At 33.2% G+C, this 19,005-nt stretch overlaps 2 protein-coding genes across 4 annotated transcripts in view; one reads left to right on the top strand and one right to left on the bottom strand.

Moving 5' to 3' along the window:
- Nucleotides 1-61: 61 nt before the first annotated feature.
- LOC108967739 lies at nucleotides 62-2,224 on the bottom strand. 3 transcript variants are annotated; one of them, XM_018931348.1, is made up of 4 exons: nucleotides 2,102-2,224; nucleotides 1,924-2,056; nucleotides 1,457-1,854; nucleotides 62-952 (listed from the first exon to the last, which is right to left on the bottom strand). In XM_018931348.1, the coding sequence occupies exons 1-3, from the start codon at nucleotides 2,142-2,144 to the stop codon at nucleotides 1,506-1,508; spliced, it is 525 nt and encodes a 174-aa protein (XP_018786893.1). In that variant the 5' UTR covers nucleotides 2,145-2,224; the 3' UTR covers nucleotides 62-952; nucleotides 1,457-1,505. The 3 variants fall into 3 exon arrangements, with proteins under 3 accessions (XP_018786893.1, XP_018786891.1, XP_018786892.1); XM_018931346.1 differs by having other exon boundaries at nucleotides 1,924-2,223; XM_018931347.1 differs by having other exon boundaries at nucleotides 62-932; nucleotides 1,924-2,223.
- Nucleotides 2,225-2,433: 209 nt separating this feature from the next.
- The window catches only part of LOC108967737 (protein phosphatase 1 regulatory subunit 12B), a gene marked incomplete in the record, with an annotated part of 67,229 nt that continues 50,657 nt past the window's right edge, over nucleotides 2,434-19,005 (top strand). The window contains 2 exon segments of the mRNA XM_018931339.1: nucleotides 2,434-2,617; nucleotides 4,136-5,505. Coding sequence (XP_018786884.1) covers nucleotides 5,251-5,505 — 255 coding nt within the window.

The following is a 19,005-nucleotide window of genomic DNA, read 5'->3' as shown; positions in this document are numbered from 1 at the left end:
AGATATATGTAGATTTTAACAATTTATTGAGTTATAGAAGAGTTATTTGAACAAGTCTATATAAAATTTATTGACATATTTCTTTTTTGCAACAGTGATGACAAAACTCAAAGTATTTTGTTTTATTTGCTTACAATTTTCACATACAATACTACTTCACAAAATTATCAGAAACTCATTTAACTGCAAACATTTTATCAGTATGTCGTTTATTTTGGTTTCCTCCCTTGTTATTCGCGTTTTTTTGCAGCTGACTTTCCGATAGCACACAAATATTCGAATTCCACTGATAGCAAAAACATCATTTAACCTTTTTTTTGTATATGTGCACTGAGGTAAGTATGTYAACACGTCCGTTATGTGCCCATTAATTTAAGCAGTAACGGTTAATTGTTTTTATATAAAATAGAAATATCACTTAACTTTATTGCCTTCCGCTACCTTTGGTATTTGTGACTTGCTGGCCTCACCATCAAATTGTGTCTGTGCCGCTTTTAGTTGGTTTTGTAGTTTTTATTATTTTCTTATTTGAATGGGTTTGCGCAGCCGACTAGAACGTACTCGTACATGTTTGTAGAGTCACACAAACGCATCGCATATATTAAGTACATATTTGAAGGCAGGAGGGGTGATTCCATCATAGGCAATAGTAATGGCGTATACGGTGGTTGTAGAGGTAGTAGCTCACTGCCTATAATGCTCACACTGCGCAGCTACAAATGAGAATTTGCGTGGCTCTAAATGGTAGACATTTTAAATTCGTATTATGTGAGGGTAGTATGGGCTATAGTTTTCACACGTGCCGGTTCGCTAATTTTTGTTTTGGTTTTTGTTTACTTGACGCACACCATCCACCTTCGACTGCTCTCATCATGCATAAGAGGTATTACAAAATCGTTTCTCCATGCAAAAATTCGCTCTTTTGTATAGATCTGTGTAATATTTGAACTTCCTTTACATAATTTAACGAATTACACAAAAATATATTATTTTAGTTTTGATACATTTCAGATTAGAAAGTTACTGGTAAAAATAATAGGAACAAATTTCATATGCTCTATTGCACCACATATTTACATAAAACTAAAAGCAACAAATTATTCGGAATTTGAGCAAAACTAAATGCATGTTTGGTTTAATTTAAATTTTTTCACTTCCAACCTATTTTCATAAGCGTTTAAAATGTGAGTATTTAATAAGCGTATATTTGAAAAGGTGAGTAAAAATATCATTCATTATTGCCTTGGATTAGATATGGACAAGCAAAGTTGTTGTTCGTATTATAAAAATGTGTTATACTAAATAGTAAATAGGTATGTGGCATATAGTATATATGTACATATATGTATCTATATTAAAAATACAAACGAACCTATAGCCTTCTTTATAATATAATAATTACATTAATAAATTTAAAATATAAATACAAACAAGAATGTAGAATTTTRCAACATACCTCAGCTAACTTTTGCAATTTACATCTTTTTCCAAAAAAACATATATTTTTAATTACTTCCTTTATGATTCGAAGTAAGCAGTCGAATTTTTAAATGTCTTTGAATGAGATCCACGGCACAATTTATGTAATCTATTCTAAATATATTAATTGCTGGAAGGTACGTATCGCATAACTTCTCAATCTTTTGTTTTCTAATCGCTTTATCACAATTCTTCAATTCTAACTCAACTGCACCACGAGGTGTCATAGACAACCAGTTGTCACGGGGGCTATTGGGATTCCAAAGGACTACTTCACCACAAACTTCACAATATTGCCCAAATTTCAATTCAACGTCTRCGGTGACGAATTTAAATAGACGCAAATTTACTGTGCCTTCCGGTAGATTGTAAGCCCTTTAAAGAAAAAATATAAAATTAATTTTATACAGCATAATTTCTACTTGCAATTTATTATGAAAAAACCTGGGTAATATTGAGGATTGGTTGATATTTTCCAGCATGGGGTAACCATTTTGGTGTTGAATCAATTTGCCGATCACAGTACAACGTCCATGGTGCAAKTTTAGAAAGTTTTTTTGTAATACCAGTTCTTCCACTAAAAGAAATTTGTGATAAAAGCAATATTCTAGTAAATCAATACCTTCCATGTTTTCATTCAAATCATTTTCTTTTATTTCCGTCATTATGAAGATTACTTTAACAAAACAACGTAAATATTACTACTCCCAATCAGCAGCAAAAAAAAAAAAGATAAAAATACAAAATAAAAGGCGCGAGACCTCACATATGTACGCATATAGTACTGGGTGCTTCAAGTAACTTGAAATTTCTGTATTATCAGCTTTATTAATATGAAGAATATATAAGGTGAAACGTACTGAAAATGTAAAAATATTCTTTAATTATTTTTAGGTCGCTATTTTCAAATAAATTGACTAAAAATAAATCTTTTGATAGGTATTAAATTCTAGTTCTTTTAAAAGCAAAGCATAACTAAACACAGCTGGGCGGAATGTCATCAACAGAAGAACAGTGATAATCGGAGCAACCCTGACAGCAAAAATGTTGAGGAAGTGGCAGAAATTGAGAAAATTTGTACGTGAAAAGATCAAAACTGTCGCCGAGGTTGACTAAATCGAAAAAAGCGAAATTWTTGGTAATTTAAATGTGAAATTTGTGTGTTTAATAATTCATAATATTTAAGCTTAAGAGCATTAATAAAATATTTCATTATTGAAAATCTAAATGTGAAAACGCAGACAGTTTGTGAATGTTGAAAATCGAAGAAAAGTTACAAGTATTTCATAGAAAGAGGTGCGAACTAGCTGGAATGTAAAGTGCAGCAGAGGCAACGTTCGGCAGTGGGTCCCAAACCCCCACCTCAAATTATACGAGTAGAGATTACTTGGTCGGTCGGTTAATGTGTTGCGAAAAAGTCGAATAATTGCAAGAGGAGTGGCGGCTACTGCGTATGGATGAGCTAGTTACGCGCAAAACGCATACAATTGAAGGACAGAATGTTGGCTGCCATTCTCAAAAGAAAAGTTGAAAGAATAAGTGGTTTTAWCGAATTATATCTAAAAAAAGTGTAGTTGACGGTTGAAAGTGAATATGAAGTAAAAATTATATGTTCTTAAAATTAATAACGAAAACCTTAATATCCTATTAATTATAAAATTGAAATGTGTTTCCTTATACATATGTATTCAAAGACGTATGTACCAAATTGAGTATATCAATATTTTTTTTATGCAATCGCGTTCCATTTCTGCTATCTTTTTTATTCTATATTCTCTTTTGTGGTCTGTTGCGAGATTTTCACGCGGCTGTTGGATTTATGTCAGATTGGAAACAACAATTACTCAAAGCTATGACGGAGACGCAACAGAGCCCGCAACGTTGTCAACTGATTTATATTGTGATAAAAGGTTTACCCGCAAACTTAAATGTGTGTACTACATAAGAATCCTTTGTATATTCATCACATTTTCGTTATATTATTGTTACTTTTTTAATCATTGAGATTTCAATATGGGAAAGAATCGCTCCTCTGCCGGCATTCCTATAAAAATCCTCCGATCATGAACTAAGCGTACGGTCCGATAGTTGTGGCTATATTTACAGTTCATTGTGTTGATGCAACAATCTGTTATTGATGCATTTGCTGCTAGTACATTCTACTCTTCTTGTTTAGCTAACGGAATCTTCGGGAGCGTTCGGTCTATATTATTTGACTGTGGTGCATGGCCAGGGTTACCGTATGCAATTGGAGTTTAGTTTTAAAGAGCAAGATGAAAATTTTCGTCATATCAAAACTTTCAAACACTAAGTATTTCGACACACGAAGGGTCTTCTACTTTTTGAATATTTAAAGAATTATTGTAAATAAGCCATATTACTTTGTGTGGCAAAAGTGTTGGCAGTACTGATTAATTGGATTGATTTCGATCGTACCGATGGATACCGATCGTAGTGGATACCGATCGTAGTGGAGCTGCGCAGTTGCTGTTGCCACTGTCGAAGTAGCTATTTTCCCCATCTTCACAAGTGTTCTGCTTTATATCCATTTACACGAGTATTTCTGAAACATTTTTGTTGATTGTGTTTGGCTTATTGTACATAGTTACGARGAGGATCGGCGAAAAAAATGTAAACTCACTTGGTATATTTTCAGAACAAATAGACTGAGGCAGGCAGCAATAATAACCGAGTAATCACGACGCAAAATAATCAATACACTAAAAGCATTATGAGCGAAAAGGAAGTTATAAAAAAAATTATTTTGATATAAAATGAAATTTGAAAAAGAATTGTATTTTTTGTTTGTAAAGGAAAGAGAAAAAATAAACGAGAAAGTAGTGGACAACATAATTCAGAAAGTAGAAGTGAAATAATTAGGATATGATCAAAATTGCGGAGTGTAAATCGAAAGGTGACTATAACGATACGTAGGAAACAAAGCAATTCGAATCACAAGTGAAAGAGAAAAACGAAAAAATAACAAACAGAAAAAGCACCGGAAAAGAAGCATATGAAAGTTTAAATACAGTGAAGTGAAAAGAAGAAATATGATAAAGTAAAATTGTGAAGAAAAGCTGTTATGTGCAATAAAGGTGCTGGCTSAGTAAACGAAGCAAAACGATAGTAGTATATAGACTGGTTATTTTTTTGTTTTTGTAATACATTGTGTGTGTGAGAAATTAAAGAAAGAAGCAAAGTAAATAAAAGCAAATGTGCAAGAAAGYAAAAAAGTTGATTAAATCGAGCAAATTCAAATCTAAACGACGAAAGTAACTAAAAACATATAAATATTAATGCCGTAAAATACAATATACAATATCAGAGATATTATTACAGAGTTTGAATAGAAAACCAAATTGTGCTTAGTGTTTGTGAACATCAATTCACATTCAATGCACCCTAGTACATATTTTTGATGCTTCCTGACTACAGATATATAATAAAAACGAAGCAAAATATAAACAAAAATTTTAAACGTAACAATCGTTAGTTTGCGCTAAAATTTGTTTCACACTTGCACTACCAGTTCGCCAATTTCTAGGCGGGTTTGTCAGAAAGACAAACTGCCGCTAATTGACTGCCAAACACTSGTAATAGGCCAGGCGGTCGGCTCAACAAATTGAAGAAGAAATTGAGGGATCAATTYATCTTGTTGACCAAGTAAGGTCGATCAATTTGAAATTTAAAATATCTACTAGTAACAACAAGAACGATTACGAAATTTGAGTAGCTGTAATAACAAATAGTAAAAACAAAAAAATATTCAGAATGTCTTCTTTGGACGTGCGCAACAACTCGGCGGTGATGAAGCGAGCGGAGCAACTTAAGCGTTGGGAAGAATCAGACACAAATCGTCAACCTCCAACACCACGTCCCGAGCGTGGACGCAAAATWAAATTCTCTTCAGGTTGTGTCTTTCTTGCAGCCTGTATGTCTGGCGATAAGGAGGAAGTGCTAAAGCTATTGGAAAGTGGTGCTGACATAAATACAGCCAATGTTGACGGATTAACTGCCCTACATCAGGTGAGATACATAGAAAACCTTTAATATAAAAATAAGAAAACAAGTGAGGATTTAATCTTTTTTTTTGTTAAATACGTTTTMTTTGCAATCTATTTTAGTAAATAATAAGCAAATTTGATAACAAAACCATAATTTGACCTCATGGGAGATCAAAAATGATATACAATATAACAAAATGTTCTAAACACAAATGTTTACATAAAAAATTAAAAAAAAAATTAAAAAAATTTAACATAGAATTTTAAGAGAATTAGATAAAGATAGATTTGTTAATATTAGCTCATGCATGATATTTTCTAGACTTAACTCTCCTATTCTTTAAATATTTAATATTTCTTTGCAAATTATTGGCATTTTGATATACAAAATGCTATAGGATCTGTCATAGAATCATAAGTATTGTCCTATTTGTATAATAAAGAACGAGAGTATTTATTAAGACACGTGAATGTGCCTATTACGTCAATACTTTCAAGTTTATTTCGAAAATTTTCGCTGCCAAATAATATAATCCACCTTTATCTAAAGATTTTCCTCTCTCTTTCCTTTCGTGTAGCCATATAGGCCATAATTATTGCCGAACAACCGTTTCATCCGACCATAAGCTTTGGCGGCGTCAGCTAGCGCACAACCAAATGCGTTTGTACGCCACAGCCCTCAGCCACGGCAGAAAATTAACAAATTCGTTTCTAATGCAAACAKACGATTTACAAACCCACCAAAAAATAAAATCTATTTATAACTATGAAATTATTTAGCTGGTGTGTTTCTTCATATGGCGTATATAATTGTGCATGTATGAAAATCTGTGTATGTACAAAATGTACATATGTATTTTTTGCAAAGCATTTACGGTTGCTCTAGTGAATTGCATACACTTTTGTATGWATACATATGGCTTTTCTTTGATTTTGTGTGTACTTTTATACATATGTATGTTCTTTTCCACATTATGATGCGAATTCTCTGTTGCGTAGACCATATAGCAGACACGAACCTTAATTGATTCTTAGTTTTTAATTCTAATTAGTGGCATAATTTAGAAAAGGAAAAACTAGACGCATTGCCACAGTATCCACCAAACTTCTTTCGTCGTAACAATTGATGGGAAATACTTGGTGTTGTAAAGATATTTATGTAAATAAAATCATAATTTTTGAAGAAGTRTAAAAAAATGCCCAATAAATTATAAAAATTTTTGAAAAATTATAATTTTCAATCAAAATTTCAAATCAAAAAACCCAAAAATATATTTGAAACAAAAAGTGCATACCTACATACATAAGTGAAAATATATACGCATTTAAGCCGAACTTTTAAAAAAGTTTCTTTGACTTTAAAAGTTTTTTACATYTGTTTCGTCTCTATATAAAATATTAGGTTATGCCACTTCCATTTCAATTATTTTAAGCAACAAGCTCTCTGGTATAGAATCATTTTATTGCGTTAACAAAGATTACAAACAAAATGTCATATATGTATACCAACATAAGTATTTACAACAAAAGCCTTGAAACTCGGTCGTTGAGCACCTCAGAGATCTAAGTGACAATAACCTTTGTTTTCAATGACATGGCCACTGTTCTGCTGTCTAGAATTTAATTTAATAAAGAAATAAAAATCTGTTTTTCACGCCAGAGCGAGGATAACTAAGTAAATCACAGTTATGCCATTGGCATTGCTAGAATGAAAACAACAAGACATCCAGTGTTTTTTTCATTTTAAGTGGGTGGGTGGTGCCAGCCTTCGCGCCAATGTGAGAGCAGTAGGCTTTTACAGAATGTGTTCACAAATTTATAAACATATGACATATATACAAACTAGCAAGAATGCATTTTTATAAATTTAGCCAAATCACCGACACTTATCTTATGTTAAACTTATCACACATTTATTTTTTCTTCYAAATTAATGTTCTTTTATTTGAATGATAAACTCATTTTTCAATATTATTTTAACATTTTCAGGATTCTAGTTTTGTTTAAACTTTTTTATTCAACAAATAAATTGCCTACAAAAAAATTAATGGCAACATCAAACGTTTGTTGACGCGCTTTATAGCCTTGGCCTCGTTCTAGGCGATTTTCTATCACAAATCAAACATTTCACAGGAGGCAAACGCTGCAGCCAGCGGCACCGCAACAACAATGCGTTTATTGAACGCAATTACAGCTACAAAACAAATTATAAAAATAACGAAATTTGATTTGATTTTGTGTTTGTTAATTGTTTTTTTTTATTGGTTTTACTTATTGTGTAATTAGTGATTTGGTAATTTCGATGCACATTAGTTGCTTTGGTTGTTGTTTTTGAATATATACATTTCTCTATTGCCAAATGTTGTGGTTTTGCTTTACTAACAATAATTTATGCAAATTACGAAATCGTTTGTGGAATAAGTTTTGTGTTTTTTTACTTTTAAGCTTTTAATACAGTGATCGTGAGATATTGTATCGTATAACGTAAAAATGAAGCAGTGGCGTATGCCTTAGTTCTATAAGAAAGGTGAACCAATATTTTTGAAATTGTGGAACTATAGTCGATTTATTTTCAACTTCATTGGTACTGATGCATCTGCAGAGAGAAAATATGTTAGGGACGACGAAACACAAATTTTATACTTTTAAAAGTGAAAAGTTATCTTGTTTATAAAAATTTGAATTTCGATCTAAAATTTTGCACACATCATTTATCCCTTAAGAAGCTGCTTTTTTGTCGGACCACTATAGAAAACACCACCAACAATGTCAGGCTGGAAATCCAACGCAGGATAACTCTTGCCAACAGGTGCTACTGCGGACTGAATAGGCAATTGAGAAGCAAAGTCCTCTCTCGACGAACAAAAACCAAACTCTATAAGTCACTCATAATTCCCGTCCTGCTATATGGTGCAGAGGCTTGGACGATGACAACAACTGATGAGTCGACGTTGCGAGTTTTCGAGAGAAAAGTTCTGCGAAAGATTTATGGTCCTTTGCGCKTTGGYMACGKCGAATATCGCAWTCGATGGAACGATGAGCTGTAYGAGATATACKACGACATTGACATAGTTCAGCGAATTAAAAGACCTGTCTCTTATACACATCTAGATGTGTATAAGAGACAGACTTTTGGGAATGGATGAAAACACTCCAGCTCTGAGAGTATTCGGCGCTGTACCCGCCGGCGGAAGCAGAGGAAGGAGAAGACTTCCACTCCGTTGGATGGACCARGTGGAGAAAGACCTGGCTACGCTTGGAATATCCAATTGGTCCCACGTAGCGAAAAGAAAAAACGACTGGCGCGCTGTTGTTAACTCGGCTATAATCGCGTAAGCGGTGTTTACGCCMATTAAGAAGAAGAAAACTATAGAAAATAGTTACCATATAAACTGATCGGTCAAAATAAAGATTGTTTTTATTTGTGAAAGTCACTAATTTTTTTTTTTAATATTTTTTATTTAAATATTTAATTATTAGAAACAGAAAAATTTCTCATAAATAAAATGATAACGCAACGCTATTTTCTTTAAGGAAAACATTAAAACTTCAAGGTAATAGCGATRCCATATTATTTGCTAAATACAAACTCTTGTATCATTATGAAAAATTTCGCAAATTTTATTTTTGAACTTAGTGAGTATAGTAATAACTAAGAAAATGCGGCACAAGATTAACCGATGCCATTTAATGGTATTTGTTCGTGTTATGTACAATTTGGCGCTGAAAATGATGACGACAAGCGAGCCAGGCGGCACATGCGTATGTTATTTTTTATTTTTGTATACTAAAAATTAGACAACATTTCAAAAATACAAAGTTTTCAAAAAATAAGCACAATAAAAACACATTGAAAATTATATGGAATATATGTATGTATGTACATACATTCAATTGTACGTATGTATAGAGTYAGAGAAGTTGGCAACAGTTGTCCAACGCGAAGTCAGCGATAGTGAAGGCAATGATGGCGGCGATGATGCGGAAGCCAAAAGAATTTCAAAATATGAAGTCGGTGTTTCATTCTTCCCTTTTTTTAATTTTCCCCCCTAAAACACTTGCTACAACTCAACAAGCAGTCGGTGGCTCATTGTACACACACGCATACTCTTCTATCCATCAGCCATGGAGAAGGACGTTCGCGCGCCATATGTACATCTGTTGAATGATTTTACTTAATCCAAAAATAAAACTCAAAATTGTTGCAAAAATTGTATTCATTTTGTGAGCAGGAAATTTTGTAGCAGCATACTGGAGGCTAGCTAAGTAAGCGCATATTCACATACATATACATAAATGTATGCACACACGCTTTACTTAGTGACAGCGCAAGTGAGCATACGCAATGGTGAAGCGTGCTTTTGGGTTGGCGAGCGAAAAGCGGCAAAAAGCGTCGAAAAGGCCACGCCTCAACAGCATGCGATGTGCCGCAATTAATGTTAATGGCCGTCTGTGTTGTTTTTTTTTTTTCTGCGTTTTTCCGACATGAGAATGGATGGATTAGTTGCCTTACATACTCGCATAAGCTGGCGCAGCTCATTTGATTTTTATGTAGCTCGCTGTGCTTGAATGATATACGATTAGCTTGCCGGTGCGCCTTCATCACTTCCTCGAGCAATGAAATTAATTCTATTCTAGATCACTATTGTTATGTTGTGCAAACTTGTATACGGTATATCCATGGCATATTTTTATTAAATACACCACTACATTGCACAATTATCAATTTGATATTATAATAAATAGCTCGTATTTTACTGACWTTTCCATTTAAAATCAAAAACGGTGAATACCAAGTCATTTTAAGAGTAATGGCACCACTTTATAAGCTCCACGTTATATTCTCTATAATTTTATAATTTTCAAAACACTAACAAATACAATAAACTAGTGTGAAATGCAAAAATAATCATCCCATTTTCACCGGTGGTACTTACTTTTTATGGCTTCAGCGTAGACTAAGCAACGAGGCTTATTATTTGATTAAACTTATACGCTTTATGTTGAATATTAAAAAAATTGCTGATTCATACGTAAATATATAATATCAGTTTCGCCTCAGTGCATTTTCCAACTAATCTTTTATACCCCTTGAATCGATTCAGCGATTCAGTAATGTGCAACGGGTCAAGTTACGGTTCTCCAAACTACGTGATAGTTATCGATAACAACCAAAGTCAATAAATTTATGGTGTGGTTACACATTGATTGGTTATAAGCTGAAAACAATTTTCCAAAAGTTTTCACTACTTTGCAAGCAGTGACTCCTAGTAGAGATTTCTATTATCTTAAAAATTAAAAGAAAGTACAAAGGCACCTTTGAGTATAGGCGAATTATTCACAGATACTTTTAAGGCATTTTCTTCGTAAGTTATTGTTTACATGCCTACTCGTCTATAAAAAAGTTGGCTGTCTATAACTGTTTCTATATTTATACCTCATAGCTCATTCCTTGCATTTTATTTAATTTCATTTTTCCTTGGTTTTTGGAAAAAAAAACAATTATTTACGTGGGCATAAATTGTTTAAAATTTTTATACTCTTGCAACATGTTGCCACAGGGCAAAATAGTTTTGTTCACTTAACTGTGGTCCGTATCACCTAAAAATAGCGAGATAAATATAATTTTATATATTCAAGTATATATTATATAAATGATCAGGATGACGAGAAAAGTTKAAATTCGTGTTACTGTTKGTCTGTTTGASCAATTAACGAAAACCTGTAAAGTGCCATAGGTTTGGCACAGAGGGTGAAAACTTTTGAAGTCAGCGTCTCCCCGCTTTTCTTCCATAACTTGAAGTCTCGCTAACCCGATGTTTTTTTAGGATTATGGTGAGTAGAGTGAAGGTGGTTCAACGCTATATATAATTGTTTGGATTCCGATCCTCTGGTTGACGGTTTGCAGCTTAAGGTATTTCCCTGGCTTTGATTCTTGCAAGATGCAAGAATATAAAATGTTCGGTTGCATCCGAACTTAACCCTTTCTTGTGCTTGTTGTTGTTTGTTCTTGTTATTTTTAGATTTATTAACTCAAATGATGTAAAATTTGCAGAAATCGCCTATATAATTCTTGAGGCAAGACGAGAAATATTTGTAAGAAGGAAAAAAATTAGTTTGCACATATTATTTTCATATACATTTACATATGTATGTATGTATGTTTGTATTTGCTTCATTTTTCAAAAATGTATAATAAGAATGGAAAATTTCTTTAAAATGGCTAATTTTGTATATATGTACATACATACATATATTCATACACATGCACTATAAATTAAATCTAGCATATACAAATCGAAACTGCGTTATTACGACCCAAAAACTGCTCCCCCAAACACCCCTTCTGAATCGCGTCCGACACACAAGTTTGTGTGTGACAGCAGTTGTTGACACCAAAAAGGGAATTGCGAAATTTCGTGCGTGCGCTGCGTTTCATTGGCGTTCTGCCGCTTCAGCTGCACACTCCTCTCCAGCGCGTGGCACTTGTTGTTTGTATGCATATGGTGGATATACATATACCGATAGATAATTGTATGTGYGTTTAAGTAAGTTGATTGTGTCAGCAGTGCTACACAATTGYGGCAGTGGCATCATGCGTTGCCTGTAAAATTGTTTATTGCCACAAAAACTATAGAATATGTAACTTTGTCTTAGCAATTTGTTGTTGCTATAATTCTTGTTTAATTTTTTTCTCGCGATTTTTTTGTGCAACGCATTTTTCTATTTTTATTTTGCTAATTTCTGCTTTCGTCTCTGGTGTATTGCACGCATTTTATAGTCGTATCTTTCGTGTGTTCTCAGCCACATTCCAATSTTTGTTTTGTTTACTTTTTCACTTGTTTCTTGTGTGATTTTTGCCTTTTTGACAACTAGTGATCGATATTCTTGATGACGTTGACATTACGCTTCATTTGTAATTGCATTGATGACGTAAGACTTGAGAATTTTTCAAAACCGAAAAATGTGCTTGTGCAATCAYTGATGATTTTTAAACTATATTATGCTTATTGGAATTAAGAAAAAAAAAAAAAACAAACATTTCTCACCAAAGAAACAAATTATTTAATTAACTCTTCGAGAAAGGTTTTGACGATAACGATTTACCAATCCAGTTGCTTTTACTTTTTCGATGCTTTCGTCAGTAACAGTCGTGAAGGGACAATCGAGAATATACATTTTTATATCATAAATAGACAAGTCCGARTCAAATTTGATCAGATGGTGTGACTAATTAAGATAATGAAGTAGAATGCGATTATTTTTGCTAAATTAATTTAGTGTATGTATAGTATTGGCACTTTTCTGTCATTGCTTTGTTATTGTGTTAACTGTATATATATATACATATATGTACTATAATAAAATTCATAGGGCAAAATATCGTATTTAAGTACCACTGCAATCACCAAATAATTTACATAAGTGTTTGGAAAATCATATTAAAAATAAGTACAATTCTTTTGAAAATTTCTTGTTGTCCATTAGTCATGAAATAGGCCCTTTTAAACATAAGCACCGATATTATTTTCATACATAAATTATTGCTGTAATGTTTATGCCTAAAATTCAATGCGTTTTTCATTAAAATCTGGACGTCCGCCARAGAATTCATTTTGTAGAAATGTGCTGAAGAATCGCAAAAACGGCTGGTCAAAATGCATATTATACATATACGAGGGTGTGTTTATTTACAAGAGAAAGTAACGGGTGATCCAATTAGAGGTACTTTTTTCAATAGATTTTTATTGACGGATCACATATCAGTATTACTTGGCACTTCGTAATGGAAAGTCATTAGCTTGAACAACTTTTACAAATTGTTCAGCTTTATTACGAAAATTCACGTTCTGTAAAGAGTATCCGACATAATCGGTGTACTAGCAAACTTTTCCCAACACCGCCAACTCGTACTGACGTATGGAACGAGATCTTAAATTAAAAGCGTACAACATACAGCTTGTGCAAGAACGGAACCCGCGACATCGCTTCGCTCGATGGGCTCTYGAGTAGCTCCAAGAAGATTCGACGGTTTCGAGCCAAATTTTGTTTAGTAATGACATTACCGAAAAATGTTTCTTCGTGTAAATAAACAGCATTTTTTCAAATATTTTTTTCTCATATAAAAATGTAATATAATATTTTATTAGCATTTTTTATTGTTACAAACATACACTATTAATAAAGAAATTCTGAAATTTTGAAAAAATTATTTTAAACTTGACCATTTCAACACCATTTCCGGTTACCCCACGCCAAAAATATGCCTCCTCCTTGGCAGGATAACTCCTTACAAAATCACCTAAAGTGAAAAAATACGTGTTTTAGTTAAAACCTTCCCTTAGAACTTGGACGAAGGAAAACAACTGAAGATTGGATTTTTTCAGTAAAAAATTCGCGACATTTTTTCTTCGTACAAGTCTTTAAGAATTATATATTAAAGAACTGTGTAAAATTTAATGAAGATCGGTAATCTYTCATMAATTTTTTTTTTTGCATTTTCCGTTCCCTTATAACCTTAGAATTAATGTAGAAACCCAATTTACCATTGGAAAGTTTCGGAAAAGGCCTAAAAATAATAATACCGCTCGACGTTCGGAGCGCTCGGTTTTGCTTATTTTTTTTAATGTTCACAAAATGCCCGGCTATCGATCCTACTAGATTTTATAATTTATTGACAATGTTATAACAAAATTTTTGTAAAAAAAACATGGGAAAAAAAAGTTAATTACTTTTTTATTTATCAACATTTTTTTCATGATTCTTGCAGGGACAATAATCATTCACGTACTTTTTAAGAATAAATTGGGTTTTTTGTTTCAGATGATCCAAAAAACGCATCTCATTCATCCATACAAAAAAAACCGAAAAAATTGATTTATACACTTCACGATATACCGCATGATATGTGAAAAAAGCTTTATTGTAGAATAAGAAAATCTATGAAAAAACAGTCAAAGAAACAGGCCAGATTACCCTACTKACGCCTTAAGTAKTTCTCGAGAAATCTTGCCAACCGACTTCAAACACACAGTTTCGACAAAAACGAGTTTAAAGGCCGCGCACTTAGCATTGCGGATCAACTTGCTATGATTTATGACAATATTCCAGAGTTCTTGTAGAATTTAATAAGACAAAAAAAAAAAATTGTGAAATCCGTAAACCCATGTAACCCCTCAAAGTACTTTAAATACGGTATTTATATAATTGTATATACTTTTACATATTTATAAAATAARATGTTTCTTAAAAAAAGAATAACACCAAAATACGGTTTCTCTAATATAACCCATTAAGTTCCTATATCCTTAAAACACTGTAACTTCGAAATCCGACACTCAACTGTTCGTCGAAATATATTCGCTAAGCAGCGCTAAATGATCCAAAGGCTATTCGTGGCGTATGAGTAACATGCCGTGCACTAAAATCGTTATAATTGAACACCRAAGTTTCAAACGATTGTGCTTCAGCTTAACGCTTCAGTTCATAATTACATCTCCGATTGCGTGCTTTTTTGTTGATTCGCATGTCTGACGCCTGCTTGCACCCACTTTTTTGTTTACATTCGCTTTTCAAAAATACATAACRCACACACACGCACGCAAAGGTACACACGTGGCCACGCATATTAAACAACACACATACACACAGGTGCATATGTGTGCTTAACTAAAAGTAAATATAAATAGAAAAAAAATACAACAAATTTCTATGCGCAAACAAAAACATATTTTTACATAAATACATGCTCTTTTTTTTTTAATATCTACGTGTGTTTGTGTGTTGRTTTTCTAACACTTACACTTTTACCACTTGTAAATGCAGTTGCATTATAGCCGTGCAGCCAGCGAGTAGGTTGGCCTTTTTATTTCATTTTTAATTTCAATTTTGCYGTTGTTGTTGCTGCTGCTGTTGCTGCAGTTACTCCGTCTGACGCGTTGGGTATGCGCTTGAGTAACAAATGGGGTGAATAACACTTTATTTGATTAAACTTGCGCTAATAGTTTCTATTATTATGCTGAAAGCGATGCGGCAGCGCCCGCTCGTTGCTGGCGCATGCAGCGCAACAACAAAAGTTAAAAAACAAAAATGCAAGCAAAACAAAAAAAAAATATATATAATCAAAATTATAAAAAGAACATACAAAATACCTCACACAATAAACATTACAAGTGCAATCGCCAGTGCCAATGCGGCAACGCAACCACGAATCGAGGAAAATAAGAAAAAAATTAACACTCTTTCAATGCGCCGCAGTACTGTAWGTATGTGYGTGTATAGATATGTATGTGTATGGTGGTTGGCTGCAGTCGTGTCGACAATGCCTAGTGCCAAGCAGATTAAGAATCAAGAATTTCTCATTGAAAGTAAGAATTTCTCTATCACTGGCGACAGCAAGCACTGACACACACACTTACTATAAATATGTGTGTAAAAACATACATATGCACATATACATATTATATATGCATATGTATGTTCTTTGCTCATTACAAGCATTTAACACAGTGTAAGGCCGTCATTTTCGTTTTCATTTCTTAGCTTAATTTTAATTTTCTTCGAAAACTGCATTAATTGAATCAATTAATTTCAATAATCTTTCGTTAGACAACTTCAGACATTCAAACGAAATTCATAAATTAAAATTTGTATTTTGTTGCATTTCTTGCAAGAACGCAGCATTGAAAAGTATATTTATTTACAAATTGTTTGTATGTAAGCCGTGTGTATGTACATATGTGTGTGTGTGCTTATAAATCAAAATACAACTGAGGCCTTTAAAAATAAAATTGTCTGAAAAAATTAATTTATATTTGAAATATTGAGACATTTACGAGTCTGCCGCATTTAGTCCAACAAATAGTTTTGCGTTCATAAATATTCATAATCATATGGGATTAGCATACTATATCTCAATATATTCAGTCAAAGTGGTACCTGGATAGACTCGGGATAATATTAATTACAGTACACTTATTTAAAATAAGATTGTCAAAAAAGTCTTGCGGTATTTTCGCTAGTTGGCGCTAAGAGCGCGTAGTTCTAGTTTTATTCGTCGCATCGGGTCATGCTATACCTTTTTGGAAAGCTCATTTCACGCGCTAACACGTGTTTGATTGATTGTCGTTTCTTTTAAGTCGTTCGTGAGTTATAGCGTCGCAAACATGGAGCAAAATAAAGAGAAAATACGRCATATTTTACAGTACTACTACGATAAAGGCAAAAATGCATCTCAAGCCGCCAATAAAATTTGCGCAGTTTATAGACCCGATACAGTTTCCATTTCCACCGCACAACGATGGTTTCAACGTTCGTTCTGGTGTAGAGATGGTCGAAGATGMGCCACGCTCCGGAAGGCCTGTCGTCGAAAATTGCGATCAAATCGCTGAGTTGGTCGAAAGAGACCGGCATAGTGGCAGCCGTAGCATCGGTCAAGAGCTGGGCATGAGTCATMAAAAAAAATTTTATGAACAAATGAAAATTCAATAAAAAAATACCGCAAGACTTTTTTGACAAMCTATATGTTATGTGCGATTGTCATTTCAAATCGCCGGTTGACAAGCGACCTCAGGTTGAATTTGAGCTTTTAAACAGGCGGAGGCGCCTTAAGAGGCACTCATAGAGTGAAATTTAAATGCAACGATTTTTTTAATTCTACTTTTAAAACAAAATTTCTAAAATTTTAAAAAGTTGTATTGTGTACCGCTCCATCAGTTTATCTTTAAGCGCATTTGCCAACTTTGCCTTAGTGATTACTAGGAAGCAAATTATCTGATCACTATCAAAATTTGTGTAAAAGTTCTGTATATAGATGACCTATCATTGAGATATTTTGATGAAACATTTTATGCGCTAAGCTAGAATATTGGGTGAAATCACATATCTCGGAACCCGACCGACTGATTTCTTCTCATATTCCCATGTCACAGAGCGACAGGCGAAATCTGAGCACAGCTACTTACCATATACCACACCATTTTAAATTCCACTTGATTCCTTCCTTTCCAGTGTAAAAATCAAGAAGCAATCAATATTAAATAAAACGTTGCACGAATTTTAAAGTGAGCCACTTTATGGCTAAAATAGATACCGAATATTTGGACACCGGTAGCTGGAGTTGACCTTTTAACGCAAATATGGGTCAGTGTGGGAGATTTTTAACTGAAATTCAGAAAAAAAAACTTGATAGTAATATGTCAATGACTTACAACGTGGTTGAATGGGATCAATACCGGCCTTTATATCTCATATATGTGAGTTGTCYTAATAAAATTGGGAGAGCGTGCTTTTCTTATAACGATGCACAATTTGTGCTTACATTCGGGTGAAAACTCGCCTTAGACCCATATAACTAATAAGTTTTATGTTCCTGAGGGTACTTCCCTGGCTTTAATACTTACCAGTTGCAATTTTTCGTTTTTAATTTAAAAAAAATGTTACTTTAATTTTACATAGGTAAATTAAGATGTCAAGACCCTGAGCAAATTTCAAATATTATGGAAATTTAATCAAATCAACTTCAGCTATGAGACGAACGATAGTGATGAGTCTTTGTAACATCCRGAAGCAAGCRTCGGATACTCTATAAAGTATAATATATACATTAAATAATCATGGTGACGACCTAAGTTTGTTTAGCCATGTACGCGGATCCATACATTATTTCTCCCATAAGTGACACTCCGCGAAGAAAAAGATTTTGAGTTTTTAGTTAACGCCACCGGTCTTGGTTGGAWGGTCTTTAGAAGCTTTCACGAAATGTTCAAAAATTAAAAAAAAATGTTATACTAGTGAGAATTATATAATATGTGTAAATCGTTTCAATTATCCTCTGTACATTTATTTAAGGCTCTTTCTTAATATGAAACATTTATTTATATCTGAATTATTATATCATGCAATAACCTTTGCCACTTGAAAACAATTGTTACCCTGAATATTTTGCCACCTACACCTACATTTATAGTATGTGTCTAAAATTTCTATCTGAAAAAGTGCAAAGCAGTCAGTATTTGCAAATAACTAGGTTAATACTGTGATAAGTAGGTACGTAAATAAGCATGCAGATGAGCAAATATGCGGCTGAGCGCCGGCAGCATGCAGACCCATTGACATGCACGAGATACGCTCCAAATGTAAGTGGGTTCTAAGTTTGGAAAATCTCTTGTGTGATAATCTGTTATAGTGTTGTCTCCTGTATTCCATCTTAAGTATGTAATATACAAATGTCTATGCTTCTTCTAACGCTTAAAGCGATTCTGATTACGATTTATATTTTCAAAAGCAGTAAAAGACTGATTTTTAAAATGAGAAATCTGAATTTTTTCCAAAAAGWGTATTATTGTGACCGAATTTAAAGGCCAAAAATTTAAGGACAAGTGTATTACAACTGGAGAGTATTACTTTAAAGGCGATAAAATAATTRATATAATTAAATATTTTGGGTATTATTTACAATTTCCGGGTACTTTTTTGTCAGAATATATGTTCACAATCGTTACAACATTTGTTCATTTAGAAT

The sequence above is a fragment of the Bactrocera latifrons genome, unplaced genomic scaffold (genome assembly GCF_001853355.1).
Source record: "Bactrocera latifrons isolate USDA-ARS-PBARC rearing strain unplaced genomic scaffold, ASM185335v1 scaffold_197, whole genome shotgun sequence".
In the NCBI taxonomy this organism is placed as follows: domain Eukaryota; kingdom Metazoa; phylum Arthropoda; class Insecta; order Diptera; family Tephritidae; genus Bactrocera; species Bactrocera latifrons.
The sequence above is the reverse complement of the archived record's forward strand: the minus strand, read 5'-3'. Positions and strand labels throughout refer to the sequence as shown.